General features: G+C 36.8%; 3 protein-coding genes and 1 non-coding gene across 4 annotated transcripts; 3 read left to right on the plus strand and 1 right to left on the minus strand.

The window, feature by feature from the left end:
- Positions 1-1,264: 1,264 nt before the first annotated feature.
- Positions 1,265-4,689, plus strand: LOC137745318 (uncharacterized). The gene is made up of 3 exons (XM_068485259.1): positions 1,265-2,123; positions 3,385-3,553; positions 3,708-4,689. The coding sequence occupies exons 1-3, from the start codon at positions 1,329-1,331 to the stop codon at positions 4,175-4,177; spliced, it is 1,434 nt and encodes a 477-aa protein (XP_068341360.1). The 5' UTR covers positions 1,265-1,328; the 3' UTR covers positions 4,178-4,689.
- A 1,176-nt stretch (positions 4,690-5,865) lies between these two features.
- LOC137744568 (auxin-induced protein 15A-like) lies at positions 5,866-6,234 on the minus strand. The gene has a single exon (XM_068484350.1). It carries the CDS (start codon positions 6,232-6,234, stop codon positions 5,866-5,868), a length of 369 nt encoding a protein of 122 aa, XP_068340451.1.
- A 3,324-nt stretch (positions 6,235-9,558) lies between these two features.
- TRNAP-CGG (transfer RNA proline (anticodon CGG)) lies at positions 9,559-9,630 on the plus strand. Its single transcript has one exon. It is a non-coding gene; the product is annotated as a tRNA-Pro (tRNA).
- Positions 9,631-9,729: 99 nt separating this feature from the next.
- On the plus strand, positions 9,730-13,708 carry LOC137746026 (probable small nuclear ribonucleoprotein G). The gene is made up of 4 exons (XM_068486074.1): positions 9,730-9,859; positions 9,996-10,018; positions 13,220-13,341; positions 13,452-13,708. The coding sequence occupies exons 1-4, from the start codon at positions 9,825-9,827 to the stop codon at positions 13,512-13,514; spliced, it is 243 nt and encodes an 80-aa protein (XP_068342175.1). The 5' UTR covers positions 9,730-9,824; the 3' UTR covers positions 13,515-13,708.
- Positions 13,709-20,716: the final 7,008 nt, after the last annotated feature.

The raw sequence follows: 20,716 nt of genomic DNA on the forward strand, positions 1-20,716 counted from the left end.
CTGTCAATATCCACAAAATCGATTATATCGACCAAAATTTCCACAATTTTTTAGCCCAAAACCAAAAATTGATCGGCCTTTTTTTTTTTTTTTTTTTTTTGTCAACAATAACTTGAACGTATTGGGTCAATTAGTAGTAGTTAGACAATATGTTATATAATGAAATATATGATATACACACTACCTAATTTTTATACAACATATTTGAGTGCATCTGTAAAATATTTTCTCCAAATGTCTATCGATATCGAAATAGAATATATGCCGATATTTTCGTAAAAATCGATATTTAAAACTTTGTTGTCGTAGACTTGCCGTGGTGCTGCGCTGTGCATGTGTTAAATTTTTGTTTTTTAATCTCATGCTAAAAGCATTTGGTTATTTAAATTTTTTTTTGAACCTTTTACCCTTTTAAATTTCGTCTTTCCTCACACAATTCTTGACTTCGCGACAGTTTTCGTGCATTGAAAAACTTCTCCAAAAGTTAGGCCACGAATTTACCTAGCTACAATGGTCATCTCATTACAATATATATCGTCATCTCTTTAAAAGAACATGTTAAGGAGACCACATGTTCATATGACATTAATCTACCATTTGATGTGGCAAATAATATGTACATTGATCTACTTTTTGATGTGGCAAATAATGTGTGCATATCCTGGCAAATAAATGTTCGTATAACTGCTACTAAATGAAAAATGAATGGTACAAACCTTGGTCGTAATTACCATTTAGAACATAACACTTACCAAAAATAAAGCACACGTATTCTTTTCCAGGATAGCATATCCCTACGGGCCTAGGTATCCCCAAAATAATAATATGAAAATGTACCAAACATTAAGAATTAAACTGACATGCACACAAAAGTTGACCCATAAATAAAGAAAAATACTTAAAACCACACAAAACAGAATTTTGAGTTTATGATCTGAACAGCTTATATTGTAAAAATTATCTATAAAAAGAATTTAAATTAAAGTTGTTAATCAATTAATTGTTGTAAACAAATACACGATTTGTAATTTTACAAATTAATTATATTTATTTAATTTTTTTGTAAAAATAATCGTTACATAGGAATCTAAAATATAAACGATTTCGATTTCATGAATCGGCTACGTAATTAATTGAGGATGAACTCCTCACTATGCATTGAGGAGCCAATGGTCTTTTACTTTCTAGTTTCTATGTGTTGAAAATAAATGAATAAATAAATAAAACGTGGTCTTTTATTTTCTCATAATGTTCCTCCTTTATATCCCAACGGACCCAACATTTCCCCAACTAATTTTTTTTATTCATCTAATCTCTCGCATTCCAACATGTCGGAGTCGGATCATCAAAACCCCAACCCACCAGCAATGCCGGAGCCCAAGACCCGACCCGTCGGCGGGACTGAGCTCAGCTGGTGCAAAGCCGTCCCTAGCGGCACCGGCATAACAGTCCTAGCCCTCCTCCTCTCGAGACCCCCAAACTTCTCAAATCTCCAAACTGCCCTCCACAGCCTCCAAAATTCCCACCCCATCCTCCGCTCGAAACACCACTTCGACCCCGCCACCGGTACCTACTCCTTCCTCACTCCCCCCACCCCTCACCTCCAAATCCAGCCGTTCGATCTCCCATCAACGGCTCCCATTCTCCAAATCAACCCCGACAATATCACCCCGTTGCATCAGATCCTCGAGCACGAGCTGAACTTGAACACGTGGCAAAACCTCGATCCCTCGTTGCAATCCGACACGGACGTGATGTATGCGAGCACGTACGCGATAAGCGAGTCGCGGTGGGTACTGGTGCTCCGCCTGCACACGTCAGCATGCGACCGCGCGGCGGCCGTGGCGGTGCTGAAGGAGCTGCTGGGGGAGTTGAAGTCAACGGGGGGAGGAGCGGCAGAGAGGGAATTAAAGGGAGACGGGGAGGTGAGTTTGGGAATAGAAGATTTGATCCCGAACGGGAAGGCGAATAAGCCGTTTTGGGCGCGTGGGGTAGACATGCTGGGGTACTCTTTGAATTCGCTGAGGCTGTCGAACCTGGAGTTCCAAGACGTGAGTTCAGAAAGGCGCTCCCAGGTGGTGAAATTACAGTTGAGCCCAGAAGATACCGACAGGCTGCTCGCTGTAAGTCGTTTTCGATTCTTAAGTCACGTTCTCTCGGTCATCGTTATTCACCGTTAAATTTAACATTAAATGATGAAATTACGCAAATATGCATTATTCTACACTTTTAATATCACATTTAAACATAAATAATTACACAATTTTTTATTAGATCAACAGAATATTTGTGCTTTATCGATATTATTTTAGTTTTTTTTTAATTAGTTTATGTATTTTTGTTAGAGATAGAAGGGTCACTGCATGCATGAGTTTGAAAAGGACATAAAAGTAGGTTGCCTTATAAAATGTAACGGCGCATGACCCTAATTTTAACGGCAATTTAATAATCCATCTACTCTGATTAAACTATCCCCTGTTTATTGACACGTGACCACTTATGTATAGGGTGTATTTTTTCTGTTTTTTTAATATAACAATAAAATAAAATACAAAAGAAGAATTTCGGCTAAATCTCACAATGAGTCTGCTACAATAATTCAGTATCGAACTTGCTATCAATGAGAGTAAAATTGAAAACATCTTACTTAAAAGTGAAAAGAAATATCGTATCAGCAACCGAGTGGGTTCATTTGTGCTGTTGCAGAAACAAAAGAGGTAACAAAATTAACAATGATCTGAGATGGGCTCCATATTGAGAATGGAAATGGGTCGCGGTCCTGTGGGCTATACGACTAGTCGTTTGGTCCACTGTCGCATCAAACCCTTGTCATGTGTAAGCCTTTGGAGTGGTAGGAATGGGCATCATGGGCCTGATGATTTGTCCTTCTTCCATAGAAATTATGCGTCACATCTGTGACGAAAATTTTAACTGTAGCCAGTTGTGTATAATTATGTGTCCGTTTTATGTGACCAGACCTACGCATACAACTGCTACTGAAGTTTTTCTCCATATCCTTGGGTTCATCATGGACTCATGTCTGTAAATAGGAAGGACAATCTCATGCTCAAGTGATGTTACTTGAAAATTTGTTGGTGCACTCATAAATCGTTCTAATCAACCCATTTACTTAATCATAACATACAATCAAGCTTCGTATTATGCGAACCATACAAACATTTTCGGGTTATACACATACTTGTGAATTATTATAAACTTAAGGCTAGAGCTCTCTTTTGTACTTCTACATCTATGGTTCTATATAAACTAAGTAATTGTCAGTGCAAATTTGTTGATTTGTTATCTCTCGAAAATGTCAAGAATTGTGACTGATGGTGTTGTTAGATTACTTATTGGTCGCTTTATTGGTGACTTGAACTGCAGGGTTGTAAGTCTAGAGATATAAAATTATGCGGAGCCTTGGCAGCTGCTGGAATGATTGCTGCCCGTGCCTCTAAGCAGCTTCCCGATCATCAATGGGAGAAGTATGGTGTTGTAACCCTACTCGATTGTCGGCCAATTCTTGATCCACCCCTCTCTATCAATCATCTCGGTAAGCCATTGCTTATTTTTACCTTCAATCGAATTTTTGACAATTAAATTTCAGTTTTTAAAAGTCACTGATCACTGATGAGAATACAATGTCAAATTGTCAATAATAAAAGTGCTGGTGAAATAAGATTGGCATGCATCACTAATTGATTCAGGGTTTTATCATTCTGCCATCATGAACACGCATGACATCAACGGAGAAGGCAATACATTGTGGGATCTGGCAAAGAGATGCTACACGTCCTTTGCCGGTGCCAAGAACTCTAACAAGCATTTCACGGACATGGCAGACCTCAACTTTCTCATGTGCAAGGCTATTGAAAACCCTGGCTTGACCCAATCATCGGCAATGAGAACTGCCTTTATCTCAGTGTTTGAGGACACCGTGATTGATGAGTCTAGTGAAGTCAACAAAGAGCTTGGGGTTGAGGACTATGAGGGTTGCGCTTCAGTCCATGGAGTTGGCCCCTCCATAGCCATTTTCGACACCATACGTGATGGATGCTTGAACTGTGCTTGTGTTTATCCGTCTCCATTGCATTCGAGGGAACAAATGCAGGACTTGATGGACCGCATGAAGAGCATTCTTGTGGACGGTTGTAAGGATGTTGAGGGTGAGAGCTAGGTTGTTTTATGATCTTAATCAAGGGAGGCATGTGCCCATTGGCCCGGGCCATACAGTTTTCCGATGAAGGACGAGAAGGCCCTATAAGAGGCCAACCCGTCAGTTCACCGGGTTTACAGTTTATTACCAGGTTCTCCTTCTCCCTGGAAAGATCATTGTTCAAACTTGTACTTGGTGGTGTAGTATGATGGTCTGCAATAAAATGGACAACAAAATTTGTTTCCTACAAAGATGCCCAACTGTATGAATTGCTCTTTTATTCAGAATCTCTGATGCATCATGAGAAACAGTCCGGTCTTGGGCTATCTCATGTGGTGCCTAGGATTGAAGAAGGAATTCCGTGGCACAGGTACACAGCAATTGTGACGGCTTATGACAATGATACGATGCCATGTGTAAAAACCTTTACACACGGCGTCATATTATTGCCACAGTGGTGGTGTACTCATGTTATATGTTGTTGTATTAGGTTTTGTATTCTTATATAATTCAAGGTATGTGTGGAGGTAGAAGTGAATGATTTTCTTTTTTTCCGAGTTGAATTCAAGGGATTAGACAGGAAGGAAACTTATCTCTTCTAAACCTACCATTTTCTAGCAATTGGATGGGATAAGTTTCATCCATCTCCTACTTCCAAGTTGGAAAATTTACTCATTTCTTCCTTCAACACACATTGAATTTAGAGAGTTATCCAACTCCAATCCAATCCCGGGCAACATACCAGCCCATCATGTCTAAATTTCCCTTTTGCAAGTCATAAAACTTCCTTCTGCACCGTAAATTTGGCCTCTATATTCAATGTGGTAGAAAATCTGCAGAATTAGCTCCACAGCACCTGCAACCTTATTAAGTGATCTTGGAGCATCTTCAAGGGACAAGGTAAATTTTTAAGTCACATGTGCTGTGATGATCCATGTAAACTTTTGCTTTCAGTATTTGCCTCGTTGCTTAGAGTGACAAATTTTTCATGAGGCAAATACTGAAGAAAGTTCATATGGATCATCAAAATACAGGTGCCTCAAATTTTACTTTGCCACTCTAAGTGATAAGGCAACTAATGAAGCACAAGTTATTTTTCTTAACCAAACACCCAGACAACGTCACTTCATGACATACATATAAATCATGTTCTAAATAATAATATAAAAAATGGGTCCCTATTTGCCTTCACCTTGTCAACAAAGCAATGTGTTGCCTTGCCGCTAAACCCGTTGAGGCAAATTGCCTTTAGACGCTTGCCTTCATCCTTTGGAAGATAAAATGTTGATGTGGAAGGAAAAGTAGGTTTGCCACGTCAATTGTCTTGTCCTTCGCTCTAAAGACCACAACTTAGAGGTCAAATTGTAGAAGTTGAACTGAGAATTTCAATTAATTGTATTAAGAGAGATTAAGGAACATAGTGAGCAATGTTTAATATGTAATACGAACATATTCTAGTACATACTTGAAATTATAAACCCATATCACTAAGCTAAACACTATCACTAATAAAAAAAAACATCTAAACACAACCTTTTACTTTCAACCGTTCGTAGTTCAATTTATTTAAGAGCATTCACCTCTTGCAATCAAAACCTTTCTGACTCGGCCTGGCCCGATCGCCCTATGTTACTAGCACTTGAGGTCTCGATTTCGATTTATCTCTCTTTCAGTATTTCTCGTACAAAAAGAAAACACATATTTTTTACTCATGAAATAAACTCCTCAGCAAGTTCACCAAAATCAAACTTGCCGTTGCTGCATTCCACAGCATTCAAAACCTCCTCAAAAGCTGAGACGCTGCAGGGCACCACAAGCCCATATCTCTGCTGAAAGCCGTACTCGTTGTAAGCTTTCTCCAGAAGCATCTTGAAGAGTGGATGAGAAAGGGAGCTTGTTGGCACCAGAAACCTCTGGCGCTCCTCCCCTACATACAGGGCCAAAAACCCAGTCGGCGTTTGCGCCGACGGAGAGCCTCCTTGCTCTGAATTCCTCAGCAGATACTCATGGTGTGATGGTTCTCTCTCAGCTCCTCCCATAACCTTCACTTTCTTTGCTAGCTCTTTGAAACTCACCATCTTTTTTCGAAGCATTTTGGTTTAGTTTTTTGAGGTTTAGAGAGAGGGGAGAAGAGAGAGAGAGGTGGGTGGAGATTGGAGGTGGTGGAGGTTGAGAAGGCTAAGGAGGAGGGAGTGGCTTCATGATTTTGGTTAGTGGAGATTGGGAAATGGTGGTGGGTGGGATAGAGGATTTTATATGAGATTTATGGGAATGGGGGGAATGTCTCAGAAGGAGTCTCCTTTGAATGTCTCAGAAGGAGTCTCCTTTGACTTTTTAAAATGTTAATCTATAGTAGTAATAATAATTCTCTTTCTCCCCATTTGTTTCTGACTTCTTAACAGTTTAGAGCAATTATTTGATCCAAACATAACTGTTTAGAGCAATTAATCTCACAAGCGAAGATATTATAGAGTTTTGACATATATAAGTTAGTTCAATTACGCTATTACGAAGCTTAATTTGCCTGTTTTTTGTTTTCAAGTTTAAATCACTTTTACATAGGTTAGAATAGTTTAAAATGTATAATTTAGATAAAACGTTGATATATGTGTTCTTTATGTACTTTTTCAAGTATGAGAATAATACAAGGATGATACGGGAATGTGACCTAGTTGTTCAAGTATGAGATAAACAATCCCCTCAGTAATAACATCTGCTTAGTAAATGCATGATATGTTAAAGAATGAGAATAACACTTACACTTTGGATTCTCATCATTATCAATAAACATTATCACTGAGAAAATTTTCTACATATTGCCTATTTACTTACTTAGAATAAGAAAAGTCATGAATCGAAAATGTGAATGAGATCGATCGACTAGTCTATCCTAATTCATCTAATTCTAGATTTTTCAAGTAAAGTAAATGGAAGAAAGTAGTGCGATCTCAAAGAATTTCCTTAATTCAAAAACGCCTAATGACCCACTTCGGCATTTGACAATATAGAAGGTTTAACATGTATTGTCAAATTTTAAAAATAAGACTTTGAACAGGCCTAAGAATCATACTTCAAGACTTTGGAACAGTATGCATTGACCAGGCCTAAGAGGCATACTTTGAGACTTTGAGTTGTTTATTTGGGCCATGACATCCATTTGTACGTAAAAAATGTACTCCAGTCACCAAGGACACCTTTTGAAAAATTTAAATCCAACGAAAGGAATACATAAACAATTTAATAAACAAGTGTCCACAAATGTCTATGTTGAGTAGTGGAGAAATTCTTGCGTCCGACAGTAAAATAATGTTGATTATTGGACTCATTTACAAAGATTTGTGTTTCAATGTGTTTGCGTATCATTTAGATTTGAACAAGTATGATCGTCAAACATAAGAATTTCTCCAAGTCGTGGAGAGATGTTTGATGCTTGCATATGATTGAATAAATCAGTTTTTCTTAATCATTTAATGAGCGATATAAGAAGATGGATATATCTATGTGGACAACCAAAAATCTTCCAAAACTTTAGTATTCAATTTTGACTTTCTTAGTCTTTAAGTTAGAAATATCACACAATTGAAATAGTTGAACATACGAACAAAAGTGTTCGTTCGTGTCAAAAGATTCCCAATTTTGTGGGGACAAAGTTGAGGGAAGCGTGGTTGTCGATTAGCTTTCACCCCATGTCTTCTAGTTCTAGGAGACTTATCGGAGACCTAGGTTTGTCAAGGTCTCTCTATGTCATTGGACTAACGTTTCCCGTTAGCATTTGAAATATTAGTTTTTTTTTTTTTTTCTTTGAATTGTTATTAACACTTCAAAAATCTTATTTGCCACTTCAAACTTTTTATAATTAGAAAGAAAAATACACTTGTGAGGAGTGTAGAATGAGATTTTTGGAGTGCTAATAACAATTTTTTTTTTAATACAAATGATATAAGGGAGGAGCCGGACGCATGACTCGAGATCAATATTATTATGGAAACTTTAACGAAAAATTCCTGATACTATTCACTTTAACGAAAAATCACATTTTTACACTAAAAAGTCAATCATGATACTATTCACTTTATTCTTTATTTTGTACTTATCGTTAAAACTCAAAGTTTTCAAGCCATTTTTATTAATTTTTGTTATTATTAACCAACTATTAAAAATAAAGTGTAGAGTAAGAGAGAACAAGGAGAGACGAGAGAGAGATTGGGAGGAAAATTCAAAGTGTCTTTTCCTTCTCATTAGAGTGTCTATTTATAGACTTAATATTTACGTAGAAAAGTCTTGACAAATTACACATTGACCCAGAAATGAACAGCCACATAATAAATAATATTTACAACACCAAGCCATATATAAACTTCTTGCGAGCAACAAGAATATTGGTTTTTTTTATTTATTTTTTTTATATGAATTTGATACTTTATTAAATATCATAAGATAGTACATAGAATAACAAATCTATCCAAACCCAAATTGAATATAAAAAACTAAGGTTGCGTTTTAATTAAAAAACACGCTGCCTGATTAACATCACGAGACGTAACAAACAAAAAGGTCATACAAATACCAACGTAACTAACCATAAAATACAAACTTCTTCCAAGAAAAGAACATGAAGCTAATCAATGGTGCGCTCCATTGATGTGGGTCTCAGTAAAAAGCCTTCCCAAAAAAAACCACGTTGGACAAACTCGGGATAAGAAAAAAGGAGCACCGCTCACACTTGAACTTCAACGTACACCAACTTTCACACCTTGCCTACACCACGTCCATCATTTCCACAACAACGACACACCAATAACAACATCTTCAAGATTAAATCAAATTATCAGTACCTAAATTTTGGACAAAACTAAACTCCAGCAACCAAGGCAAGAAACCAATCACCATAACATGAACCCAACCCCAACACCAAATCGTCTAACTTCAGCAACCAACACTGTAAATTACATTCGAAATTACAACAAGACAACTGTGTTGGGATCGGAACGTGAAAGACTTGGAGAAGAACCTGCGTTCAGTGGGGAAATAACACCAACTAACAACAAATTATAAACAAGCGGAGATGAAAAGTTTCTCGTCTGTTGACGCGATTAGAACGTAAGAGTGACTTGAAGGTGGAACCGAGGTTGAATGGCCTGAAACTTTCTGGACGGAACCATTAGTCAACAAAGCCGATCACGATCACAACACAGTAGCATCGTCCAATTCTTGGGCTTGGAGATACGAAGAAACGTGCGCCAAGGCAGAGCATTAATAGAACGTGCCATATAGGGTACACATATGTCATAAGGAAGTAAAATCATCTCAATCCGCAGTTTAGTACAAACGGATGAAAGTTATCAAGTTTGTTTTATCATGCAACGTCTAAGTATGTTGTTTTCCGAACTAATACCAACAACGGGTGTTTGGTCTAGTGGTATGATTCTCGCTTCGGGTGCGAGAGGTCGTGAGTTCGATTCTCGCAACACCCCAACATTTTCCTCATTTTTTGTGGGCTTATTGAGCCCAAGTGTCCGGTGACTGGGCTTTTTATGGCCCACCTCTCAATCAAAACCCGTTTCCTACATCCCATAGAAACCTAAGAGACCAGAAATCTCATTCGCTAGGGTTTTGCAGAGGTCGACTTCGCCCAAAACCTCTCTCTCTCTCTCTCTAATTCCTCGCCATGAGCAGATCAGGCCAGCCTCCGGATCTGAAAAAGTAAGTTTTATTTTGTGTCGAATGCTCGATTTCGTCGTTCCGATTCTCTGCTGCATTGTTTTCGTTATTTTTTGAAATTTTTTTAATGAATTAGGGTGCTAATTAATTCGAATTTGTTGCTTTTTTATTTCAACAGGTACATGGACAAAAAGCTCCAAAGTAAGTTTTCGATGCATTTTCTCCTCAATTTTGTTCTATTTTATGTCTTCTGCTGGATTTGCATTCCTGTTCTGTTTGGTTGCTACGAAAATTTAGCTGAATTTAACCGTAATTTTCAGTTATCTGGGTATTAAATACTAGGTGGAAAAGTTAGTAACGAAATGATCTGTCTGTTTTGCTTTCTTGGAAGAAGTCTGAGATTTTACAGAAACCGTAATTGATACTACCAAATATTCTGAGGCCAAAAGATAATAATACTACATATTTTTATGTTTTGATTGGTTTACTATTATCTTATCATTTGTAAAAGGCAAGATCGCTTTCTGTAACCCAATGCTTGTGTTTGTGAGCGTGACGGGGGGTTTAGGTTTTTTCTTTGGCAGTAATTTGTTGTTGAATGTCATGATTTCAGACTGTCAAAGTAATTTGTTAATGAACATGTAATTCTAAATTGATGTGAACATGAACTTTAAGTTGAGTTTCATGACATACATTCAAGCTTGGTTTCTATAATTCTGTGCTGTGAACGGCAAATAGGAAGAACTAGAAGATTCCACCTCCCAACATTAGGATTACTCGTTATTGGTTGATCATGGTAATTCCAAGGATTCCCCCGGGGGAAAAATAGAGATGTCTCCTACGTTATAAGAAAATCAATTTTTTTTTAATCTCAAAGGTAGAGGTGAAATTTTGAACAGGAACCAAAAAAGATTTGGAACCCTTCCCCTATTTCTGCATTTAATTCTCTAGCCTCAAACAAAAGGATAAAAAAGGGGAGGCCTTTGCATTCCTAATCTGGTGTGATTTGGGAGCTGGCATGTCGATGATGGCCTTTATTTTTGCAGCGTTCTGAAGTTTATTTTGTTTAATTTTTCATTAATAAAAGTTTGATTTTATATTCTTGTACATTTTTAGTCAAGTAGGGGTTTGTTGGGACACTTTCTAATGCCTGTACACTGACCGTCTGAGCACATAAAGATGTATTTGTATTAGTTAGCAAGGATATGCCATTTGTTTTTATACGGGCTTATTAGTTGCTTTACTTGCGTGATATTATGATGAGTTTATAAGGGCTTATTAGCTCCTTTTTAAAATCATTAGGCATTTTGAAATTTTTTTAGATGGTAGATGTTTGATCACCTGGGATCGTTGTGTGAAAATCAAGTTATTAACTTGGCCCTCTTGCTTCGCTAGATTGCCCCTCTCTAGCAGTGCTTGGGATAAAGCTTAAATAGGAATAGTTACTGTGTTTTGTATGTAGTTGTTGAAGTTTAGGGGAAAATGGTAGAAGGTCAAACCCTTAGGCCATCCCCAACCGAATTAGCCCTCTGGCCTTCCAAGAAATTAATATTTTAATGAATAGTGCAGGGCCATATTTCTTACCATCTCCAACCGAGGGCCAAAGGGACATAGGGCTCATTTTAGCCCTGTCACAAAAAACTATCTCCAACCGAGAGCCAAATAACCATAGGGCCACACATATTATTTAAATTTAAAAACCACGACGACTTAAATTAAATGCACATGTACGATATAGGAAGCTTATATTTGGGGCAACCATTATATTTGTCCCACATCAGAAGAAAATTGAGCAAGCAAAAGCTTGTATGTGTGGCACCCATTATATTTGTCCCACATCGGCTGTGGGAGAGGTTTGAGCAATCAAACATGCTTATAAAAGCAACATTCGCACATAGAACCAATCACCTTTTTGGACCTTAATTTAATATTCTTTTTAAATTTTTGGCCAAAAAAAAAAAACTATAGAAAATGAAAAATTCAAAAATAACGGGTAGCTGACGTCAGCTAGTCATTGAGATTCAAATTTTTTAGCCCAGCCTGAGGCTGCCTGGTTGGGCCTTTGACCCTTTTTTGTCCAGTGGGGCCCACAAGCCCTTTGGTCTGGTCCTTAGTTGGAGATGGTTTTAAGGCTATTTTCTTCAATCTGGCCTTCTGGACTCTTCGGTTGGAGATGGCTTAAGGGTCCAGAGGGTCGAAAAACGCTCGAAAATCGTCTCCAACCAAGGACTAGGCCAGTGGGCTCGTGGGCCCCACATAATCTGAAAGGGCTAACCGGTTGGCCACTTTCAACCAACCTGCTGTCTAGCCCAATTTCAAATTTATTTTTAATTTTTTTGTTCTTTTTCATTGCGCAGCCCACTTTAGGGTTTATGGCTTAGTTTTATTTTAATTTTTCACATTCCATACTATAGCCCTTTGACCCTCGGTTGGAGACGGTTTTTTGTGACAAGGATAAAACAAGCCTTATGACTCTTTGACTCTCAGTTGGAGATGGAAAAGGAATATGGCCCTGCATTGTTCGTTAAAATATTAATTTCTTGGAGGGCCAGAGGGCTAAAACGAGCCCTTTGGCCAGCCTTAGACCATCTCCAACTGAAGGGTCTAGAGGGTAGAAAATAGCCCTAAAATTGCCTCCAACCGTGGGCTAGGCCAAATGGCTCGTGGGCCCCACTAGACAAAAAAGGGCCAACTGGCCGGCCCAAATGAGCCATCCGGCCTTGGACTAGGCTAAAAAATTTGAATCTCAACGGCTAGCTGATGTCAGCTACCCGTTATTTTTTAATTTTTACAGTTTTTTTTGGGCCAAAATTTTAAAAAGAATATTTAATTAAGGCCCAGAAAAGTGATTGGCTTCTATGTGGGGATGTTGCTTTTATAAGCATGTTTAATTGCTCAAACCTCTTCCAGAGTTGATGTGGGACAAATATAATGGGTGCCACACATGCAAACTTTTGCTTGCTCAATTCTCTCCCGATGTGGGACAAATATAATGGGTGCCCTAAATATAAGCTTCCTATTAGAGATGGTAAATGTGCATTTATAACTGGTAAGTGTGCATTTAATTTAAGTTGTAATTTTTAAATTTAAATAATATGTTTGGGCCTATTGCCATTTGGCCCTCGCTTGGAGATGATTTTTTGTGACAGGGCTAAAACGAGCCCTATGATCCTTTGGCTCTCGGTTGGAGATGGGAAGAAATATGGCCCTGCATTGTTCATTAAAATATTAATTTCTTGAAGGGCCCTCTAGCCAGCCTTCGGTTAGGGATGACCTGATGTCTTAAATTTGCAGAAACAATTTTCCTTGATTCTAATGCGTTGGAATTTATATTTTCTTCTCTTCAACATTACGAGAACTTTAAATGGAAATGGCTGAATTAACTGATGTCTTGGATTGCAGTCAAGATGAATGCCAATCGCATGGTTGTTGGAACCCTCCGTGGTTTTGACCAATTCATGAACCTGGTCGTTGACAACACCGTAGAAGTCAACGGCGACGAAAAGAATGAAATTGGCATGGTGGTAGGTCCCAGTTTTCTCCTTTATTTCTTACTTTTATAATTCCACTGCCATTTGCCAGATGTTCCGGTAATTTGGTTGGTTTGCTTAATTCTTAACTTTTGTTTCTGCAGGTGATCAGGGGCAATAGTGTAGTTACAGTTGAAGCACTCGAACCGGTGGCTAAAATGCAGTGATGATTCCGGCTTTGCATTCCTTTGAGTTCGATGTATTTTCTGTCGGTAATATTTAGATTCCCTTTTCATAGAGATTTTGTGGTAATATGTACTTGTGTTGGTTGTCATGGAATACCAGTTAGTTGACTTGTGATAATATACAATGTAATTGTCATCCTGGACGTCGATTATATGACTCACTTCGAATTTATTCTCTTCGATGATATCTACTTTCTAGACTTATTTAAACGAGCTATTGCGTGCTTCCCTCCTCCCTTGCAGTTGAGTTGGGACGAGCTCTTGTTTGTTTATGAACTCTGAGTTAGCTCCTTTTTTGCACGTATATCTGTGTAGTTGGATGGTGGCCTGATATGCATGTTGAATGCCAGAACTAGGCATCGGGATGTGTTTTGAGCCTGGGCTCTTAATGTGGTTCAAATTCGTCTTTGGCGAGAATCGAATATAAGATCTCTCACTGTCTAAGAAAACTTTACTAATTGTTCGGGAAGCCTAGTTCTGCTTGTGTTTTGGTCCATCAGACTGTTCAAGCTTGAACACTCTGTGCTTTAGTTTAAAACAGCTTATTATTCAACTTAATATGTGATTGTTAATGATTAGAAAATAGTAAGATGCCAAAATTAGAGGTTATGATATTTTGTCGACCAGACCAGACCGGTCTAAACCCATGGGTTTGGTGTGGTTTTCGACTCAAAAACCTCAACCAGACTGGTTAGACATGGTTTGGGTTATTACCTTATTAATTAGATCGGATTTTGACTGGACCGGTTAATCTCTAAAATTTTCTTTCTATTCTTAGGCTATTTTCAACCGAAAAGGGGCTAAACATAACCCAATCTAGAATTATAGCTTTGCAAAAAATTATTTTTTATGAGTTATGTTATGCCGTATTCATATTCATATCTCATCTCCAATCAAAGGACCTAAATAAAGTTAGTTATATTATGGATTTGGTTGTTGGAAATGCTCTCTCGAAATTTCGTTTTTCGGCTCCCAAAATTCAAGAAATCAAATGGGGATGAGCTCAAACGGAATTGAACCAACCCAAATGAATCGTGCAAAACCTAAATGAACGAAATTGGTTATATTCTATGCTTCGGTTTGCGGTTTCATTCGGAAAACTAGACCAAATCAAAACGTGTCCACCCCTAGCCAGAATCTGCGTGTCACTGGCGGTCATAGAAAAAGCAAAACCTTTATTGAGCATGCCATGGTTGAATGAAAACCACTAACGGTTGTCTATTTTTGAATTTGAACGAGGCAAAGATGCCACACAACGGCTAGCTGCGTTTGCTCCTGGGAAGTTCTAAAGCATCTTTTGCTGCCTGAAAAAAACAGCTCGGGAGAAAGCCTCGACTACGACGCGCTAAACCTGCTTTTTCTTCCTCACTTTTTTCGGTGTTTCCAACTTTTGTTTGATGCTTGCATATTTTTTCACAATTAGCCAACGACAACGGCAACGGCAACGGCAACTAAAAAATGCCGACTGAGGAAGCTTGGATTGAAAGCAGCATTTGCCTTTCCCTTTATCGACATGCGCTTTGTGGTTGCTTTGCCTACAACTTTAAAGCAGTTTTCGGGCAATGGTGCATGCTAAGTTTGCTACATTTGATGCAAGTTTGGTGACGCTTTCGTTTTTCATTTTTAGCAGTTTTCGATTAGAACAGCGTGCTCAATCCTCTATGCTTAAGTTTGAATTCCTTTCTTCGTAATTAAGATGAATTTAATGCAATCAAATGTAGAAAAAGAAGAACTCAAAACGTAAAATGGACTAATTGGGCCGTTAGGTGTCTGTTTAAAAATGTTTTCTTATTAGAGCATCTCCCATGTTGGGATGTAAATGTGGAGCTACCACACTTTCGACACTCTTTGTCACAGTTCCAGCTCAAATAAAAGAGTAAAGAGAGTTTAAATACAACATTGCATTTATAATGCAATGGTCAATGGTTCGATTCCGATAGCCGACTTTTCTCCGTTTGTTTGATTTTTTATTTTTTAGGCGAAGTTGCTAAAAAGTGTGTAAGATAACACAATCATCTTAAAGTGGAGGAACTCCATTTAGCTCCCTATATTGGAAGGTAAAAACCCTTTATATCCCCATTTTTATATTTGGTGGTTCAAATGGAAAGCTCAAATCCGTCTTAACTCCCTGAATTCAACCTTTTTCGTTGAAGATGCTCTTCTACATGTTATATTGCTAAATTGTCGAATCATATAGTTTGAAGCATCGTATCATGTAATGCACGTTTGGATATAAGATTTAGATCGATGACTTGACACACATAACATGTTTATATACAGTAAGATGAGAAAAACCTCACCAGCTATGCTCAAATGAAGAAATGATCCCCTAACCCTAAGGTTCTCCTTTTAAAATTTACCAATCCTTCTAAGTTTGTACGTGGCAACATGTGTTTGGTGTACATAATATTGAGATATAAAGATTGTGATAGATTTGTCACTTAGTATTACAGTCTAGTTGTATTCATCTTCACTTGTAAGAAAAATGTTTTAGGTTTGATTCTCGCAAAATGCGAATTTGAATCATATTATTATTAGTTCATTGTAAGTCTAACCCATCCTCTCTCCCTTAATGTAGATAATATCGTTTATTAAAAAAAAATTATGACGGATTTAAATTTGCATGAAATTCTATAATACTCCAAGTACATGTTATTTTAGACATTTTGGATCGTTAAATTTAAAAATTTAAGATTAAAAAGTCTAGAGTATCGCATATTTGAAAGCACCATAGAAATCTCTTCAATTTGCACCAAAAAATAGACAAGTCATTGCTTGTCTTGTACTTCGTTGTTGCTAATTGCTTATCCTTTCCTTTCTCTTTTTCTGTATTTATACATAAAGATTGGGACAAATCGATCATTATGGATAAGTTATCGAAGGGTTGAAACTTGTAAGTTCAATTGTGCAAGCGGTTAGGAGGCCTACTTACATAAATATGGATCTTTTCGTAGCATATCTGTAAATCACGTAATTAAGAGTATTTATCATTACATCATAAGTTTTATGTCTGATTTTGGACTGTGATATGTAAGTTCTTAATAATGTTACACTTTAGGAAAAAAAAAAAAACACTTCAACCTTTATTTTTAAAATAAATAATAATAAATGAAAGACTCCATTGAGTGCCCAATGAGAACATTACAAATAATTTTGAATCTAAAAATCAATTAGAACACTCCAGAAGTGGTTAGTTCATAGGTTTTTTTTTTTCTTCAACTGAGCTCCCTAAATGATTATTTATTTATTTATAATTTATAATTATTAACAAGATTTTTTTTTTGAACAAACGATAGTATCTATATTAAGGGGGTGGAGGAGTGAACTTAACCTTACAATGAGTTTGCTAATAATAATGTGGTTCTACTTCGCATTTGGCGAAAATTAAACCTAAGGCCTCTCACTTACCTCACTTACAAGTGAAGAGGAATACTACTAGATTGTAATACTAAGTGGCATCAATGTGTTTTCATTTAGTTACTAATATTTTTACTCTAAACTAGACTAAACAAAAAGGAAAGTTTGAACTGAGATGCGCAATGGGTAGGATTCTCTCTCCTCCAAATTCCCCTTTTCTTCAGTCACTTTTTATGTTAACGGACACAATTAAGTTATGTCAACATCTTGTGTTGACTTTTTTATCGGAAGAGAAATAAAAAGAGGAAGGTGAGGGAGTTTTGGGGGGAGGGGGGGTGGAAGGAGATTTGGACGGGAGACTAGGATTCTCCCCCCTCCAATTCCCCTCTCCTTCTCTTCCCTCCTTTCACACTTTGAAGTCAACACAAGAAGTTGACGTGACTTAATCATGACCATTCAAATAGAATAGAAGATGAGAGAGAAAAGAAGAGGAGAGAATCCTACTCCAAATGTAATAAGATGAAGAAGAAGATGTTATCCACTAAAATAAAAGAGTAAACAAAGTCTAAATATAACATCGCATTTATAATGTGATGGTCATCAGTTCGATTCCGATAGCCAGCTTTTCCCCGTTTGTTTGATATTTTTATTTTTTAGGCGAAGTTGCTAAAAATTGCGTAAGATAACACAATCATCTTAAAGTGGAGGAACTCCATTTAGCTCCCTATATTGGAAGGTAAAAACCCTTTATATCCCCAGTTTTATATTTGGTGGTTCAAATGGAAAGCTCAAATCTGTCTTAACTTCCTGAATTTAACTTTTTTCGTTGAATGCTCTTCTACATGTTACATTGCTAAATTGTCGAATCGTACAGTTTGAAACATCGTATCATGTAATGCATGTTTGGATGTAAGATTTAGATCGATAACTCGCCACACATAACATGTTTTTATACAGTAAGATAAGAAAAACCTCACCAGCTCTGCTCAGATGAAGAAATGGTCCCCTAACCCTAAGTTTCTCCTTTTAAAATTTACCAATCCTTCTGAGTTTTTACGTGGCACATGTGTTTGGTGTACATAATATTGAGATATAAAGATTGTGATAGATTTGCCACTTAGTATTACGGTATAGTTGTATTTATCTTCACTTGTAAGTGAGATGTCTTAGGTTCAATTCTCGCCAAAGGCGAATTTGAATCACATTATTATTAGCCCATTGTAAGTCTAAACTCATTATCTCTCATTTAGTGTAGATAATATCGTTTATTAAAAAAAAATTATGACGGATTTAAATTTGCGTGAAATTCTATAATACTCCAAGTACATGTTATTTTAGACATTTTGGATAGTTAGATTTACAAATTTAAGATTAAAAAGTCTAGAGTATCGTATATTTGGAAGCACCATAGAAATCTCTTCAATTTGCACCAAAAAATAGACAAGTCATTGCTTGTCTTGTACTTCGTTGTTGCTAATTGCTTATCCTTTCCTTTTCCCTTTTCTGTATTTATACACAAAGATTGGGACAACTCGATCATTATGGATAAGTTATTGAAGGGTTGAAACTTGAAAGTTCAATTGTGCAAGCGGTTGGGAGGCCTACTTACATAAATATGGATCTTTTCGTAACAGATGTAAATCACGTAATTAAGAGTATTTATCATTGCACCATAAATTTTATGTCTGATTTTGAATTGTGATACGTAAGTTCTTAATAATGTTACACTTTAGGAAAAAAAAACACTTCAGCCTTTATTTTTAAAATAAATAATAATAAATGAAAGACTCCATTGAGTGCCCAATGAGAACATTACAAATAATTTTGAATCTAAAAACCAATTAGAACAGTCCAGAAGTGGCTAGTTCATAGGTTTTTTTTTTCTTCAACTGAGCTCCCTAAATGGGTTTTTTATTTTATTTATTTTTATTATAGTTTTTTTTATATTTATTATATTATTATTATTTATTTTATTTATAATTTATAATTATCAATATGTCTTTTTTTTTTTTTTGAACAAACGATAGTATCTACATTAAGGGGGTGGGGGAGTGGACTTAAGCTTACAATGAGTTTGCCATAATAATGTGGTTCAATTTCGCATTTGGTGAGAATCGAACCTAAGACCTTACACTTACCTCACTTATAAGTGAAGATGGATACTACGAGATTGTATTACCAAGTGGTATCAAAGTGTTTTCATTTAGTTACTAATATTTTTACTCTAAACTAGACTAAACAAAAAGGAAAGTTTGAACCGAGATGCACATGCAATGGGTAGGATTCTCTCTCCTCCAAATTCCCTTTCTCTTCAGTCTCTTCTTATGTTAAAGGACATAATTAAGCCACGTCAACATCTTGTGTTGACTTTTTTTACAGGAAGAGAAATAAAAAGAGGAAGGTGAGGGGCGGGGGGGGGGGGGGGTGGCGGAAATGAGATTTGGAGGGGAGACTAGGATTTTCTCCCCACCAATTCCCCCCCCTTCTCTTCCCTTCTTTCATACTTTTCACTTTGCCCTTCTCTCTCTATGAAGAAGTCAACACAAGAAGTTGACGTGACTTAATCATGACCATTCAAATAGAATAGAAGAGGAGAGAGAAAAGAAGAGGAGAGAATCCTACTCCAAATGTAATAAGATGAAGAAGAAGATATTATCCACTGGTGCAACTCATCACTTATAATTATCAGCGTGTATCTAGTTTACAATATAATTCCAATGAGTAAATAATGAAAAAAGTAATTTAGTGTAACCTCATGCTTGAATTGTCTATCTTTTGCCAGACAGTTTAAGTACCAACTTCAACCACCCTTTGGCACCACGCTTGGTAAAGGGTAATAATTCAATCATATCTTAATTGCATTCCCTGCAACATTACCACACTACTAATTAAAGAGAAAAATATCTCCACTTTGGCACAAAAGTCCCAACATTGCATCAATTTTATCTCATCTAAGATTTTGGTCCCCATTTTCATAATTACGCTTGGGTGTTGGTAAGAATGTGATTTAACTCCATAAACTAGTATCATCTAAGTGAGACTGAGGTGGAATTCTTATCTTTAAATTAATTTGACAGATTTTTAAAATAGGTGATTTTAAATAAGCTAAAGTCTTTACGTCAAATGAATTAAAAAAAATCAGAAAATAAAAACAAGAGAAGTGCATAAGGAGTAAACAGGGGCTTGAAAATCACAATATACTTAAAATTTCTTGTATTTTGAAGGTTAATGAAGTTCTCTCTCCAATTGTTATCACACATGGCCTAATGGGATTGAGATTTCCTCCCATTTCAATGTCCAAAGCATAAGGACCTCAAAATCCGGGCACTTTAAGTTTTTGGAGTTTTGTGAGGTAGGTTAATGAGGTGAGCTAATGAGGGTCGTATAATTGAAATTGAGTGATCCGAATTTTGTGATCTTTGAACTCTGGACACTAAGATCCAAAATGAATCTTAATCCAGCCTAATGAGAGTGGAAAAATACTTGTCTATAATGGAGTAGATACATCAACATCATTACAAACCAATTACGTATTATATTTTTTTTTAGTACGTCGATATTTAAGGAAATGGGGAGTTTAGTTAAACCACACAATGGGCAGCTTAATTTGGTATCGAATTCGCTATTCACGAGATTCAAACCTAAGACTTCTCACTTCTAAGTAAATAGGAATACCACTAGTATTGAGTGACAATCACGTATTACATTTTAACTATTTTATATACAATTACTTGATTAATTTAAAATATTGTCGCAACGACATCTTAATCCTATTGGACTCATTCTCAAGAACGAGCAAAGCCTCTCATATTTGCGCGTATAACTTT

The sequence above is a fragment of the Pyrus communis genome, chromosome 9, assembly GCF_963583255.1.
Source record: "Pyrus communis chromosome 9, drPyrComm1.1, whole genome shotgun sequence".
In the NCBI taxonomy this organism is placed as follows: Eukaryota; Viridiplantae; Streptophyta; class Magnoliopsida; order Rosales; family Rosaceae; genus Pyrus; species Pyrus communis.